The sequence below is a fragment of the Rousettus aegyptiacus genome, unplaced genomic scaffold (assembly GCF_014176215.1).
Source record: "Rousettus aegyptiacus isolate mRouAeg1 unplaced genomic scaffold, mRouAeg1.p scaffold_m13_p_2, whole genome shotgun sequence".
Lineage (NCBI taxonomy): Eukaryota > Metazoa > Chordata > Mammalia > Chiroptera > Pteropodidae > Rousettus > Rousettus aegyptiacus.
This window is the reverse complement of record NW_023416295.1, coordinates 49763022-49779481: the sequence shown is the minus strand read 5'-3', so window position 1 is coordinate 49779481 and position 16460 is coordinate 49763022. Positions and strand designations below refer to the sequence as shown.

The window sequence follows — 16460 nt, the reverse complement described above, 5'->3', positions numbered from 1 at the left end:
TGAGAACAACATCTGCCCTATCCAGGAAGTCACCAGTTACAAATGTCTAAGTCTGACTAGGCTATGATCTAAAAGTAAAAATAAGTGAATTGACCCCATGTCTTATTCATTTAAGAATACAGCAGAACTGAAGTGCCCTTTGCCAAATGAAAGATAGATGGCTCATCCATGTTCAAGTTTACCTTGCTGTTGGGAAAGAGAAATTGCTTCTAAGTCTATACAGACTTTGTGAATCTATTATTCAAGATAGTCGGCAACCATGCTACAAGCTACCTGGAAACCATCTTCCTAAGAGAAAACTTGTTCACGAACACCAGTGTTGTAGAGAAATCTGAGCTGTGGGTGAGGCTGTCTTGTTAAAAAAAAAAAAAAAAAAAAAAAACACATTGCAAATGTAGTTTTCACCCTTGTAACAGCCTTGACTATCAAGCCCTTGACAAGATGTTGCTTAGTCCTGGAGTTTTTATTACCTTAGAAAAACCAGGACAAAGAGGGTAGCTTATAATAGTGAATTAATTACCTGACTCTTCTTTGTCAGGTATTAAGTGCCGATGGTTTCTGATTAGAGTAAATTTTAAATGCTTTTCTATCAGCATTTACTTTTAAAACATGCCAGTCGATTATTGATCATCTTTAGGTAGAATCTACTTTTCATTTATGTTTTATATAGGTCAAATGAAAATATATGCCAGAGAAACAGCCATCATGAAATTTATAGAAGCCTGTCTGGGAAAGCAAATTCAAGAACATCCAAAAGCTTTGAAGTAAAGAACACTCTAATTTTTACTGCAAAACAAATTTTTCTTTAATGTAGCCTCACTGGCATTATATAGTGTTCCTCAGAGTGAGACCTTACCCTGACAGGCAATCCTGGCTCTCTTTGGATTTTTTATATGAGTCTAATTATTGTGGTTTTTACATAGATCATTCCAGAAACAGACAAACCAAGGCACAGAGGAAGCTTCTCGGTGGAGGGAGAGGGGAGAAGAGGTGCAGGCAAAGTTTGTGCTTGCCCTGGGTCATGTTCTCATCATAAGCATCCACGGAAAGTGAGAATATTCACCTAACTTTACATATTCAAGATAATTTAAACTTTGAGTTGACAGTCATGATAAGACTGAAGAAGTTAAGCATTAGTTGCAGCTTTTCTGAATGAAATGCCATTGAAGATTCTTTTCCAGTGTTCTATGTGACATTATGAGATGTCCTGAATCCTGAGGCTTAACGGGAAGGCAGATGTCACATTAATGCTTAGAATGTGAATGAGTAAGGCATTAAATATCATATAAAATGAAACTACTCTGTTTTCTTTGCTTAAAAAAAAAGGTTGTCAACTTTTCTGCATAAATGTATGCATACCCCACACACCCCACGTGCCCTGTATAATAATTATGTGATAATCAAATTTAAGATGAAGCATCCATAAAATGTAAGCATGAGCAAAAATAAGTATAAAGCGTAGTCAAATTAAATGTTTATGATTCATTAAACATCCATTAAAATAACCCATTAAGGCTAAACTGTTGGGTTCATAACTGATGCATCTTCACATCACCAGTGAATTGCATAAAGCTCAGCCTTGCCCTGCAGGCATCCGTTTCTATCAAGAATCGTGCAAGAAGAAGTGCAGACTAGAGACTCATTGTTTGAGAGGCTTCTTAAAAGGGAGGGTGCAACCGGATGATCAGGTGCTTTCTGTGTGGGGACCCACACTTTGGCAGAAGATTCTGGCAGAATAGACCTTTTTGAGCAAACTTTGTATATGCATGATGTGCCATCTAGTGGTTAAGTGAGCCCAACATTAATGAAAAGGAAAACAGTTCTTCGTGGTGTCTCATACCTCCAAATTCCCCACCACTTGATTTAAGCAGCTGTACAGGAGGTTTGATGCTGTAGGCTGTTTTTTTGTGTGTGTGGTGGTCTGGAGGATAGGAAACTATTTCTTAGAAGCTACATGTTGAACAAAAGTACAGGGGGTGGAGGAGCACTGATCTTTCAGTAATTACACAAGCCAGAGGTTGCAAATCGGCAATGTTTGGCCCACAGAATACCTTCTTCCATTTTATTTTATTGAGGCATAATTCACATGTATAGTACACATATCTTCAGTGTATGGCTTGATACATTTTTTACATTTGTAAATATGTACATTTGTATACTCCGTATAATCACCACCTGGATCAAGCTATAGGATGTTTCCAGCATCCCAGTAGCCTCTCTTGTGGCCCCTCCCAGTAATCCTTCCTCAGAATAACCACAATTTGGACTCTGTCCCCAGAGGATCACAATGGCATCATTAAAGCACGTACTCCTAACCTAACCTCCAAGAATAAGATCCCTTAATCACCATTTTCATAGTTTGCCTGAAAAGAGGACAGTTTCCTCATCTGAAACATGCTGTGACTTTAAAAAAAAAAAAAAAAAAAAAAAGCCCTGTTTCCTGATTTTATTTCAGAGCCCAGGTGGTATAATGATCTCTCTTTCCTCAGTCTAAAATCCTAATATATTGTTTTTCTTCCCAAGCTTCTCACAAAGAGGTATATTCATTCAGCGCACTGATTATTTTTCCCCAAGTGTCTCTGCGGGCAGCCAAGTCAATTTTAAAAGAAATCCCATTACTTTTGAGCGGCATCTCAGAGGTGCCAGTGATTGTCGTGGCAAAGCCTATGAATTCTGTTGCAGTATTGCAGAAATTAATGTGAATGCCATGTCACCAGCAACTGCGTGACACCCTGTTTAAATTAAGCCAAGCAAATCATAATGGTGAAAAAGGTTCTCACCCTATAATCCAGCAAAGGCTGATTTATAATGAATAGCATAATGCAGTCACTGTTGCTATTTCTACAGGACCTCTGTCTGTTCAAATTAAACTAAATTCTCTCCATGTCAAAAAGAATAGTATGTCAAGAACCAGAGGTAGTTCTGAAATAAAATTATTGTAGTTATTCCTGAGCTTTCTTGTATATACCTATTTATTTAATTACTGAACAAGTGAACACACAATCAATCAACCAGCATATCTAGTGAGCATGTTACTTCCAGGTGTTTTCCAAATGCTGGAGATAGAAAAGTAGAAAGGTGTCTGAGTCCTCCCTCACCGCCACGTACTTGAACCTTGTTTAGGCCTGTTTTGCCGTGACCTGCAAACTGGTATTTAAAGAGATGGCTGCCTATTGGATAATAAACAGGGCAAGATTATAAGCATCATCCTAATTCCATTTTACAAATAACTGTATTTTTTCTAATTATTTGGCATGGATTTAGAAAATAGAAGAATGTAAAGAGGAAAATATACACATCTCTAATCCACCAAAGAAAGTCTTTAATGACTCTGATTAATTCTGTTCAAGGAAGTGTTAGCCCTTTGTGTGTGTGTGTGTGTACATGCATATGTTTATTTTATGAAGTGTAGATGATACATGTTTTTCTCTATCATAAGAAACTCTTGAAACATGTTTAATACTTAGAATAACTTTATAATTTCTGAAATAAGAATTAAAACTAATTTTTATTACCATTCCCTATTATTGGAAATTTTGATTGTTGTTTTTAAAATAGTTATAAGTATTTATTGTTTGTGTATTTGAAATAAGGTCTTTGACCTTCTACATACTCAATGACCAGAACTTCCAGAATAGTATTAAATAATAATGGTGATGGTGACTGTCTGTGGTTTGTTCCTAATTATAAAGGCAAAAAATCTGAAGTTTGTTAAATAGAACAACTGCCGATTTGAGCTACCTAAAAATCATATTAAATTAGTCTTTTGGGTCCTAATTTTTAAAAATCAACAGTGTAGAATTGAACATTACCAAATGTCTTTCAATGCTATGGAAATAATTAAGTTTGTAACAATTTGGCCTATGGATGTGTGATACATTAAATTATTAGATTTCCTAATATTGGTCCCCCTCCCTTAGAATGACTACTACTATAACTAAAGTAATGTACTTTTAATGAATTGTCAAATTCAATCCCATATTCTTGATTTTAGGATTTTAATATCATGTTTATTGTGCATTGTTCCTGACAAACTAGTGTGGCAGGGTTAGAGATACATTCTGGTCTATAAATGTGGGTTACTGAAGTGGGGGTTGGGGAACCTGTCAATGTCTATTATTCACTCTCCTTTTTTTTTTTTTTATCTCTTTTCCCAACTGCAAGAAGTGTTCTTTGTTTTCCTTTTATGAATTCATAAAGTGCTTTTCTTCGCCTCTCTCAAAGTGCTCATTCCACTTGTGAAAATTTCTGCCTTCTGTTCTTGTATGGGTGATTTGTGTCTTTTCCATCCCTTCTCCTTAGCTACTAAGTGTCATTCACCTAACCTCTCCTGTAGGGTCCCAGCAAAGCGTTGCAGTAGCAATGGTGGAGATTTACTTAGATGAGTTTTTTGTTTGTTTGTTTTTTACACTTAGATGAGTTTTGTCAACACCCTTAGATTTCCAAACCAGCCCTGCAGTAAACTAAGGAGGAAAGCAAGGAAGTAATATTCCAAAATTCTGTGGGTGTCATGTTTCTCTGGGGCACCAAATGAGTCCATAAGATATAAGTCACTTTCAAAGGTTTAGGAGCAGACACAACAGGGATGAGAGCCAAGCACTGAAACCAGCCCTCATATACCTGCCCAGGTAGCTGCTCCATTCTGGTCCTGATGGTGGATTACAAAGAAAACCAGTTACTTCAAATGCTTTTGCTTACCTCAGGTACACACTCTTAAAACTAAGTATATTCATTATATTCTAATATTTTTAAAAACCCTTCCAATACTCATCTCAAGACATCACTTCAAAACGATATCTTTTAATTGTTAATTCTTTCTCAGGGGAAGGCTTATAAAATTAAGGATCCTCTAAGGGCTCTCCTACTAGACTATAAACCACTTGAGGATAGTGAATAGGTCTTAAGTATATTCTAGCTCCCTCTATGCTAGTTTTTCTAGGATTTGTTTTGTTTTGTTTTGCTTTTTTGCAACATAACGTTATTGAGGTAGGTATTCCACACTTGTTTAAAGACCAAAAGCAACTTCAAAAGCTTTTTAGCAAGTAGAGGTAGAATCACAACCAAAAACTTACTGGAAATTAATGGAAGAAATGATGGCAAAAGTCAAGAGAGAGTATAAGTAAACTCTTCAAGCTAGAATCAAACTGAATGTTTGCCCAGGGGAGTAGAAGTAGGTCAGGCGATGACTTCAAAATACCCGGTCGGCTTTGCAGAGAGGGAGTGATTAGTGGATATTGTTGATTATCTGATTCTGTGCCATTACTAGAGTTACTTTGAAAGCAAAGTGAAAGTTGTGTTTGATGATGTCTTTCTTCTTTTCCTTAGGGTATTAAATACCACGTTATTTGAAAGTTGGGAGATTGTTGGACCTTACCCTTCTTGGTGGGTTTTTAACCTACTGCTGTTGCTAATACAAGGCTTGAACTGCTTCTGGTCTTACTTGATCGTAAAAATAGCTTGCAAAGCTATTTCAAAAGGCAAGGTAAGATAAAATTCACCCTTCCCTATGTGTCCCAGAAAATTGTTTTCGATAGTTCTTCTGAATCAATAAGAACATTATTTATTATTTTATATTTCATCAAAAGAGATAACATTTTTTCATAATTTAGCATAACCTCCTAGAAACAAAAAACCAAATTTTATTTTTCTGTATTTAGTTCATTTTTTAAGTTGTAGTATTGCTTTGCTGATAGTTATTTCCAGCTGTCTGCACTTATAGTTTTAGATTTATGATAATACTTTATTTGTTGTGTTCTTCCTCTCCCTCTCTCTGTCTCCCTTGGTCCTTCTCTGGTTATACTTACTGAACAGAAAGGTTGAGAAAGGTTGCTTGATACAGTATGCCCATGTATGCCTTTTCCAATAAAATTTAGTTGAATCTCTTTGATTAAAAAAAAAAAAAACACCACTCATGAGACTGATTTGAATAAAGCTTCTTGAGCCACAACCCTTCTGTGTAGAGCAGTGACTTTTCTAGAACATACTCTGTAACATTTTCTTACTTTCATTGTTTGTTCTCTTCCTTCTGCCACCCTGGAAGGCTGGGAAGTGGAACCCTTTACATGTAAGTTTCTTACAACTCTCTCTCTAACCTTGTCCTGGGTGCCACATTATTCGCCTATTGGAGGGGCACTCAGATGCTTATTTCAATGAATATTGTTCTGTCTAATCTGTTGCCACTGACCCTAACTGAGGTGTAGCCCCCACCAGCTACCAACGGGTGCTAGGAGCAGCTCAGTTAATGCCTTTTTGTGTGAGCTTTGCATGATCCAACAGAGAAAAGAAGAATTTTTTTCATTGGTGTTTAACATGTTGGCTGGGGAACACACACACACACACACACACACACACACACACACACACACACACACGAGAAATATACCAAAGTCAAGTAGGAGAAAGAGAACTAAGTCGGGGACAGGAAGCATGCAATCGAGAATGGAGGCCTGAGCATCCTCTCCTTTGTCTGGTCTGCCCTGGGCCACCAAGCAGCACTTGACCACTTTGTCCTCAGTGAGGTAAACAGAGTGGCTCCCTTCCACAGAGAGGCTCTGGACACCTGGTCACATTCTATGGAACCAGTTCTCAGTGTCCGCTTCTATATAAATCCAAACTATTTTGATCAATTCATTGTTTAGAAGCAAAAGTTTGGTTTTTTTTTTCCTCTGTGACCTCTTACTCTATTTCTATTTTTTAAAATGCTTCTGTTTTCATTCGGATACAAATTAAATCAACATGCATAATACTGTCCATAGGATAATAATAACTGAAGATACAAGGACACCGTGGATTACATCACTTGTGAACTTGCTACATTGCTATTTCCATTCGGTGTATGGTCTTCTCACCAACTTATTCCTTCAATTTATAAGAGATAGATGATCATTTATTTTATTCCAGATTTCAGGCTTCAGAATATTTTGACTGCCGTTGCTGCTTACCTAGGACAGTAAGGCTCATCTTGGCCATGGGTTATAGATTCTATTTTCCTGTAGGTTATTTTGAGATATTCTAAATTGTTCCTTTCTTTGAAGGTAACATAACTATATATTTTTTTCCCAAATGCAATTAAAAATAATCTTACTAAGCATTCAGATGTAAATTAATCACTATCTGAAACTGGGGTTTTCTTTTCTATTAGCAGCTTAATTTATAACTAATGGATTTCTAAATGTAGCAGAACCTAACTCCAACATTATCTTTGTGACCCGTGTTATTTGAAGTATTCTCATAATCTAGCCATTTTGGTGTTTCGGTATGTAAATCTTCTTGGAGATGATCCTTGTGAATTCAGCCTCATCTCAAGGGGCATAGGAGCGAGGTCCATTTTTATAATATTTCCCGTCATCTCTGGTTGGAATAGAGCAGTAATTCTCAGCTCTTACATTCCCCTGTACCCACCCACCTGACAAAGATGGCATTCTCATGGTAATCCCTCAGGAAGGGCAGTGAATTCCAGGATTCCCAAGTTGGGGAGTAGTGGTGGCGCAGAGAGGATTTGATGTGAAAAATCCCCCAGTTGATTCGGATAAACCTCCCAGAAGACTTTGCCAACCTCCCCAGCCCACCTCTGGTCTCTCACAGGTGATTATACTGGAAAAATTTCTATAAAACCATGCCACCAGGTCCCTTTTGCCATCCTGCTCAGAAAGTACGTTAACTGTGCTCAGTTACTCAAAGGTCGTAAGGCCTGTTGGATAAAAATGCTTACAATAATTTAGACTTAGATAGTAAGAGGTTCAAAACTATTTTAATATTAAAAGCAGTAGAGTATTTCTTAATTTCTCTCTAAATTACTACCTTGCTAGATAGTATGGTTTTTTTTTTCATTTTTTATGGTAATGTATAGAGTTATATCCTGGTACCTTACCATACCATCCTCATTACTTAATGAAACTAAATGGAAGACTGAAAAACCCTAGAAAGATGGGAGCCAATTTATGACGATCCATCCAGTCAGTAGATTTTCCTTGAGAAATATTTTAAACTAAACCTCACCCAGCAGAGTCTCGAAAAGCCTCCTACTGCCATTAGTTATTATGTAGTATATAAAACGAAATGTTTTCTACTTAATTCTAGTGGATAGAAAAGAAAACAAAATTAAATCACGAAATAATGCATTATAAAGCCAAATAAAAATGATGCTGTGATCATCTGAGTTAGTGAATATCTCCGTTAGTTTAGTTAATTGAGAGCCGACTTTGATTCTCAAGGAGAATGTGATCACCAGAGTGTAAATTGATTCATTTGTACCAAATTCTTATAGTGCCGTTCCAGTAGCACAGTATGCCACTTTGCCAGCAGAAGCAGGATGCGTGGTCTAGTACATTCTCAATATAGAAAGGCACCTCAAAGAGTTCAGCAAGTCTAGCCCCTTGTCATACCTAAATCCACTTACCTTTCTTGATAACTGACTTTGTCACCCAAATTGTATACCTCCAGTAAAGGGGAATGTGTTACTATGGCGAAATTCCTGTCCTCTTTGATTTTTTTAACGTTTGGGTCTGCTTCCCTCATGTGTGATTGCATGTGATTCTGAGCATGCCATATCTTAATGATTCCTTAGAAGCTGGTTACACTCACCTTCTTGTATGCCACAGGTGTCCAAGGATGATCGAAGTGATATTGAGTCTAGCTCAGATGAGGAGGACTCGGAACACCGAGGGAAGAACGCCCACACTGCAACCGCCACCAATGGAACCAGTGGTACCAACGGGTATCTCCTGACTGGCCCTTGTTCCATGGATGATTAATTACTCAAAACTGCAAGTCCCGAACAAAGTGAACTGTTTGTTCCTGGAAGTATTTAATAAGTTGCAAATGCAGTTCCTTTCATATCTCAGCACCAGAAACAAAAATTAGGATTATCAAAGCATTTTTGAATAGTGCACTGCCATATCTCGTCTGTGAATGAAGAATTACCATTCTTTATATGTAGGCATGCTGTATGTAATTGACACAAGGGAACAGTATTTGCATTTGTATTGTCTTAGAATATTATTTATTTTTTGTATTTGTTTGTAAATCTGTGGACAAAAGAGGATTTCCTCACTCCTTTTACTCTCTGGGTTCATAACAGTGAGGGAGATACTCCATCTGCTTCCACCCTTTCTGCTGCTGTAACCCAGTCTGCTAGGAGCATCAGCTTAATTTGTCTGAGAGCAAGCAAAGCCCTGTGTGAGATTCTCATACAGCTCCAAATAGGTTGGCTTTCTTTGTGTCAGTACCCATTTTGAAATTGCCTATGGTCTCAGTGATCATCTTCCCAATATACAGTTTAAACAGGATGAGCTTGGGTTTTTGTCACTCTTTGCGGTCACTTAGCAAATTAAAGAGTATAGTTATCGGAGAGCTTTTAAAATATTGTTTTGTATTAAATTGCTTTGGAATAGTCTTCATTTCCTGTGCAGACAGCCAAGATTTCTTCAATGAGCATGTAGCTAGTTGGGGATTAACCTTGTAGGCTACAGAGATCTTTTTATTCTCGGTTATGAAGTCAGTGCTCCGGCTCTGAAGGAAAACCTTTGCTTAAGGTCATAGTTACAAGGAAATGACTTTTAATATTGGAAATTTGTCCCCTGGACTAAGGATAACATAAGGAAAGGGTAGCTGACTGCAACCAGATTATACCACTGCCCATGAAATTAGCACTGTCTTCTGTCATGTCGTGAAAAAAAGAAGCTAATTATATTTTGAACAGAAAAAGAGTTTTGAGAGTTTGCAAAAGTCACTTCTATAGTGCAAAGCACTTTATTGCACTAGCTTTCAAGAAAGTGCCCTATCTAGTATTTGATCCTGATATTTTTATTTTTCTGAGAGATAAAGCCAGTGGGAGAAAGACTATTTTACTCTATCTTTTCTCCCTAAGCATAACCCAGAATGACTTTCCTGTTACTCAGAAATGAGCAGCATTGCACTCAGAGTCTTTTTGTTTGCTTCAGACAGAGCTATTGCCAAAAAAAAAAACCACAAAAATTTGTCTGGACAAATTTTTGACAATGAGAAAGATTACTGAATAAAAAGTTTCAATTATCACCTACATAGCAGAGTTATTTATGTATAGATTAGATAACCATACACCTAAACCAAAGATTTTATCTCCTTTCTTCTAACTTCTAGTAACAGGGAATAAAAAACTATTACAAATACTTATAAATCGAAAAGACCGTCATCTAAAACAGTAGCCCAAAACCACATTGCAGTAATATAAATATGTGAATCAGGGCATAGTGAAGACAACAGCAAACTACTAGAGAGTGTGTGTCTTGCTCAGAACCATTCACATTCGATTCAGTTTTTCTGAAAAATTACATTTTTGTGTTCACAAATTTGTAACCTGTAAGATAATAGTTAAAAGAATACTCCCAAACAAAAACCTCACAATGTAATACTAAGTCTTACCCCCATCTAGTTACAGAATAGTATCTTTCTGATATAGGTCCATAGTGATAATTGAAGAGGCTTGGAAATATGTCTGCCTGTTTATGGAGAAAACAGTGCAACTAATTCTTATTAATTTATTTCACAAAACAGGAATATGTCTATCAGTGTAATTTGTAGATTCTGTGAGTTTGTAAGACGAATCATAAAACATCGAAAGTACTTGTTAGTCATCTGAACATCTGCCAAGATACAGATAAATAAAAAGTAACAGCAAGCATGTTATAGCTGAAAATTTTTGAGAAGTCAAATTTCTTTTCTTATCAGCTAATCCATTGAAGAGAAGAGTGAATTGTACTTGCTTTAGTATCTGGAGTGAGTCCTTTCAGTGGACAAAATAAACCACACAACAACAGTGTATTGGAATTTGGATCATCTGACATTCTTTAGCATCATCTTACAATTAGCTTATAATTATAAGTTAATTTAATTTTAAAGGTGTAGACGAGTTGCATAAAATGAGGTAAATTGAGTCTGTCCTTAGCAAAGACGAACTTAAACAATTTTTTGTTTTTTTCCCAAAAGTCACTTAGAAGGAGGACTGGGGATACTTCGAGCCTCTCCGGCTGATGACATTAACTTCACACAATCCTCAGCATATCTACAGATTTTTATTTACTTTTACATTTTAGGGCAAGGTGTTCTTTTGGACTAATCAGAATGGTGTTTGTAGGCCTTTAAAGGTGAAAAATAATACATCTCTGTCTACTAGTCTCTCATGGTGGCCTGAGAGGCTGAGAGGGTGACATCATACCTTCTACTTGTGCCAGGCTGTAGCTGTGGAAGTGTATTTTGTAAATTCAACTGTAGTTTAGTGAGTGTCGTTTCCGTTAATTAACTTAACCTATGTTGACTTTGCCTTCTTTCTGGTTATATTCGAACTTTCCCAGGGTACGAAGGGATATATAGGAAGGAATCTAGAAAAAGTAATCTTTTATTCTCTAATGTTATAGCTTTTCTAGATCTCTTAGTGGGGGAAAAAGGTATCAAATCAAGTAGAATTTGGCCTTGGGTCAATAAATGATATAAACATGTATGATCTATGTATGTATAATGTATGTTTCTCCAAAAATGTGATAAAACCAAAATATCACTCACTCATCCTTACCCATATTTTTTTGCATAAAAACCATCTACCATGGACAACAGAAAGTTCCCACTTCTCTCTCAGTTTCTTGTTCATGCTGCCAACACAGCTGAGAATGGTAGAATTGTTTCAACCTCTAGCCCCAAAGCTAAATATGCCCAGATCGTAGGGTGCCTAAGGCCAGCATGTAAGCCAAATGCAGTTCTCATTTCTAAATTTAGTTACAGGACTTGAGAATAGGGAGGTAACCCTCAGTGTTTTGGATTATTGAATTATATTTTAGAAAAAAAAATGCACATGATTGCTGCTTCACCCCAGGATTTTATTAACATTCACCTCCTGCTAGGCTGCTGGACAATGGTGTTCTAATAATGAAATTAGCCCCTGATAGAGAAGAACTAGGAAGAAAGGTAGGTTCTCCAAAGAAAGCAATCAGTTAGGTAAGCAAAATAACTTTTTAGTGAGGTAAGATAAGGCCACCTTTAGCCAAAATGGTGGGTAAACGTCAAAATGTCTAGTTCTGTTGCCAAACTTCCCATTCTGAGCATATGAGTTTGAATTTGAGAAAATTGAATGCTTTCACCTTAGGTAGAATTAACTGAATCTTCCACTTTATATATTTCAACCTCATCGTGATTTGGACCAAAGAGAAAAATGGAATTTTACTCCAGCTGATCTGAGTCTTTGCAAAAGAGCTCTTCACAAAGAACTTTGTGGACACTCGTGATTGTTATTAATCTGTTCATGATTTTTGCAACAATACTTATTTTGTACCTTCCTTGGAAATGTTAATGCCAAAGTTGCCTGAATATTTGAGTATTTTTTCTTAATTTGAAGTATAAAAGTATACAGAATAATTCCAAAGGCATTAAAAGGTTCCGTTTACCAGTATGTGTGATGATGTCGTAATGTCCAGAGAGGCTTCAAGAAATCCTTTGGAAATAAAAGATTATATGTTTACACTTTATGTGCTATTTGAGGTCTTAAGAGTCCAATTAGTTACTCTATTTTTTCCTTTCCTTTGGCTCATCCTTGCTTTGTAGATAAATAATAGCAGCCCTGAAATGTTTCTGGAATTCAAATAAGAATCAGATCAAAGTCAGCCTGACGAGAAAGTGATGACAAGGCATTTTCAGTTTCTAAGTAATTTGTATGGAGAGAGAAAATGCAATTAGCTCTAGTTATTGCATTTGCTGTCTAGCATGCTGTTTATAGAAGAATAATTTCAAAAGTCATAATTCTTGAAGTCATGCAAAATGCAACAAGATATATTTTTAATGAAGGTATCGTCCCCAGAGTCAACTTAACTTTCTCTTGGTAAAATGAAATTGTGCCATTCTCAAATTACCAAATAGTAATTAACACTGGTTCACTGCGGCCACATTTTTGTTCTTCATAGGCCAGAAACCAGCCCTGCGGTTGCTTTCGTGACCAGTCTCCTTCTCTCCCCTAGGGGGCGCTCAGTAGATGCTGAGGGAGCCTGTCCCTTTGTCCACTCTGGTGGTGAAACTCCTCTAATATGTACTCAGAGGTCGCATACCTGTTGCTGGCTTTCGTGGAGTAAGTTGTATTAAAGAACATGAAACATCATAAGTAACTGTTATGATTTGCAGACACCCAAAGGAGAACCTTAGTCTTTTCCAGATATTTCCAACTGGAGTTCAACCTGAAGCCTTTGAGAGGAACACATTACCAAATGCCCACAAACTAAGACCCCATCAGATCAAAGAAATAAAAAAATCTTTGCTGCCAGATGGTATATCCTATGGTGTCTCCACAACTCTAGGTATTCTCAAAATTGCCCAGGAAGTGATGGGAGGAGACCATTAACCTAAAATCTGTGTTGTTTATCTCATTCACTCACATTCCTTACAGCCTCCCTGGAACTCTTGATAGAAGGAAGCCAGAATACTGTCACTTTTCATCAATAGCCCTTGGATCAGTTGTGTACCCACAGTTTCTCCTCTGCCTGATGCCATTTTTCTTAAAAAGTACGTGTTCTCCTTAACACAGGTCCATGAAAGCTTGACTTCCAATTTTGATGTATGTTGCATGGCCTGGAAACCAGGGAACAACAGCTGTTGGTATGATTTCTATGTTAAGTGAAAACAATAGATTTTATAGAGATAACTTTTTTCTTTTGGATCTACAGTAATTTTTAAAACTCTCATTGTAAAACTTCCCTTAAAAAGTTAGGGGCTTTTAAAGATTAGTTGCCAAAGAGAAATTAGCTCTGTAATTGGAACAGTTATGTGGCAATTCGGGAACTTTAACTTAGAGCTTCATCATTTAAACATGGAAAGCATCCTTCGCATTTGATTTCCAAAAGTTTCATGAAGCCTCTAAGCTCATACTTTTCCTCAGACTCTTTGCCCACATAATCAGTTACCTCGATAGCCATTTGTTGTCATGCAAGGGGGAGGTGGGTAGTTTTGGGATTTGATTTTTCTCAACTTGCAGCAAGAAATAGGATAGGTGACAAAACCTTATTTTTTTCTTAAGACAATTCAGTGCTTGAGCATCTCTATCAGAAATGGAATGATGTACTGTTAGCCAATTAGAATTATCTTATGTATTGTTATTGTGTTTGCTGATTTTTATATGAAAATATAATTATTCATCCTTGATCTTTGGAAGCAATCATTATTATGAGGATCATTTTATTTTGGAAACACTTTCATAATAAAGATAAGTATTAAGAGAACAGTGTAAATGCCCTTTTTCTATAAGCGTCACACAGCTCGTGTTGGTGATATGTCATACCTTCCTGGACAAGACTTATTTCAGGGCTTACATCATCCTACTAGTTCCTTGCAAGCCTCCTCAAATTCCAATCATCATTATGATTACTGTGCAAGTATGTTATATTTATATGACATGTTACTTTGTCAGGAATTTAGCTAAGTTACTCTATGGTATCACTACTTGGGCATTCATTTTGTTTGGCCACGTGGCCTGCAGGGACCTTGAACTGACAGTTGCCCCTCATGCAGGTGTATGCCCTGGCTAATAGCCCATAAGGTCACAAGCAAATGTAAGTTCCTGATATGACTTCCCCAACATCCCTGCCTCCCAGCACCTATATACCATATACACCCCTTAGGTAAGACCCCCATGGAGTTTACAAAAACTCTGTTCTTTCGGTTTAAATTGACCAATCTGACCTCAGCTCAGGAACCCCAAAGCACTCCACTCACGGGCCCTAATAAAGGCATGTGCCCCAGGTCCCATCTCTCTGCCTGCACCCTGCCTTGACCTCTCCATGTGGCCCCTCAAGATATGCCGTGTACTTCTCCCAGGACCTGTGAATAATAAAACTTTCTATTGCAGTGTCCCTTGTGGGCCGTTGTTGAAGATCAGTTCATCTTGTGCTCCACTTAAAAAATGTTCATTTAACAAAGTCTTGACATATTTACATGTTATATATAACATATGTATGTTACAGTATCTCTTTGAAAATTAAGCTATAAGAACCTTGGTATTAAATTTTATGTAGTGTTTCATTCTGGAAAAAAAAATGTGATGTATAGAGATATTCATTCAAGTATATCAGACTATAGTGATTTTTCCAAATTATAAAAGAAGGACTTAGGACAAACAACTCAAAGCACAACACACACAAACCTGTCCCTCTCAGCGTATGCCTGTGCCCCTCATGGAAGCTTGATGGACATCATCTTCTCTGAGTCTGCTTCACTTTGTTAGACCTTCTCTCCTTTCTTGTCTGTCTTTCCTGTATAACTGTCTTCCCCAGCTGCCTACTTCTGCTCTAAGCCTATACCATCTAATAAATCAAGAGCTGTAAAAATAGCACTGACATGCAACCAGACACACCACCACTACCACCCCACCACCACCAGTATTATGGAAAAAAATATTATAAATGTTATAACCACCCCCAACAATCTTCTAATTCCAAGCATGAGTTATTCTAATGAACTATCAAAATTTCTCTGAGACAAAAAAAGGGAGATGGCAAGCAAATGCACCACTTTGGGAAGCCATGAACTTTTCTGGTTCTATAAGCATAGCTTAGACTAACTCTATAAGCATCTCTCCCAAATAAATAGCCACAATGCAACTCAGCTTCTCTCCAGGCCGCCTTCCTTTTTGCTGGGCCACTTCCAACCTGCCACATCAAACCTAGGCACATGTTATTTCTGCTCCCTACTTCTGTTTCCACTAACCCTGCTCTTGCTTCACCAGAATCAGTGGCAACAGTGCCAGCAACAGTGAAAGATGGCAGAACAACCAAGCACAGTTGTGCACCAAATTTATCAGCATGCAATGGTCCCTCAGCCTCATTCACCACAGTGATGAGCCTGAGCACCACATCCTTGATTATCCTCAAAGCCTCTGTAGCATGAGGACAAAAGTTTTATCATTCTTGAACATTGAAGTTAAATTTACATAAAGCCTGTATTGGTCAGAGTCCAGGCAGAAAACAAGTCACCACAAGATGGTTAAGTTGTAAAAACTTTGATAAAAATTTCAGTGGCATGGGTAGCTTATAAAATCAAACACAAAAACGTAAGTCACCCAGAGGCAAGCAAGCATGGGAAGCCATTACCACCCTGGGTTGGAGAGGGAGTAGCATGAAGAAGCCTTCCTGTGGGGGCTATAAACCAGGGTGGATAGCAAATAACTTGACATCTCTCTCTCTCTCTCTTCCTGCTTTCTCATGCTGCCCATTGGCTGAACTCAGACAGAAAACTGCCAACTGGGGACCCAGGGAGATGCAGGTGGCAGGCGTCAGCCTCTGTCATGTGGAACAGATCTGGGGGAGCAAACAGAATAAGCAGTATAAGGCTGATGCTATTCCTGGAGCCTCACCTGGGGCCCGGAGGGTAATAGGGTACCATAAATGTTTGTTGGAGAAACAAATAAATCCACTCAGGAGAGTGCTGGTAGAATATGATCTATCAGCCATTAG

The 16460-nt window shown here is 37.6% G+C and overlaps 1 protein-coding gene across 2 annotated transcripts in view; it reads left to right on the top strand.

Moving 5' to 3' along the window:
- CERS6 (ceramide synthase 6) overlaps positions 1-14228 on the top strand; it is a 265827-nt gene extending 251599 nt beyond the window's left edge. The window contains exons 9-11 of one of the 2 annotated variants that reach the window (XM_016165374.2): positions 5326-5482; positions 6041-6064; positions 8601-14228. In XM_016165374.2, the coding sequence (XP_016020860.1) occupies positions 5326-5482; positions 6041-6064; positions 8601-8753 (334 nt within the window). In that variant the 3' untranslated portion in view covers positions 8754-14228. The remainder of the gene's footprint in view (positions 1-5325; positions 5483-6040; positions 6065-8600) is intronic. The other variant, XM_016165375.2, reaches the window with a different exon arrangement.
- Positions 14229-16460: the final 2232 nt, after the last annotated feature.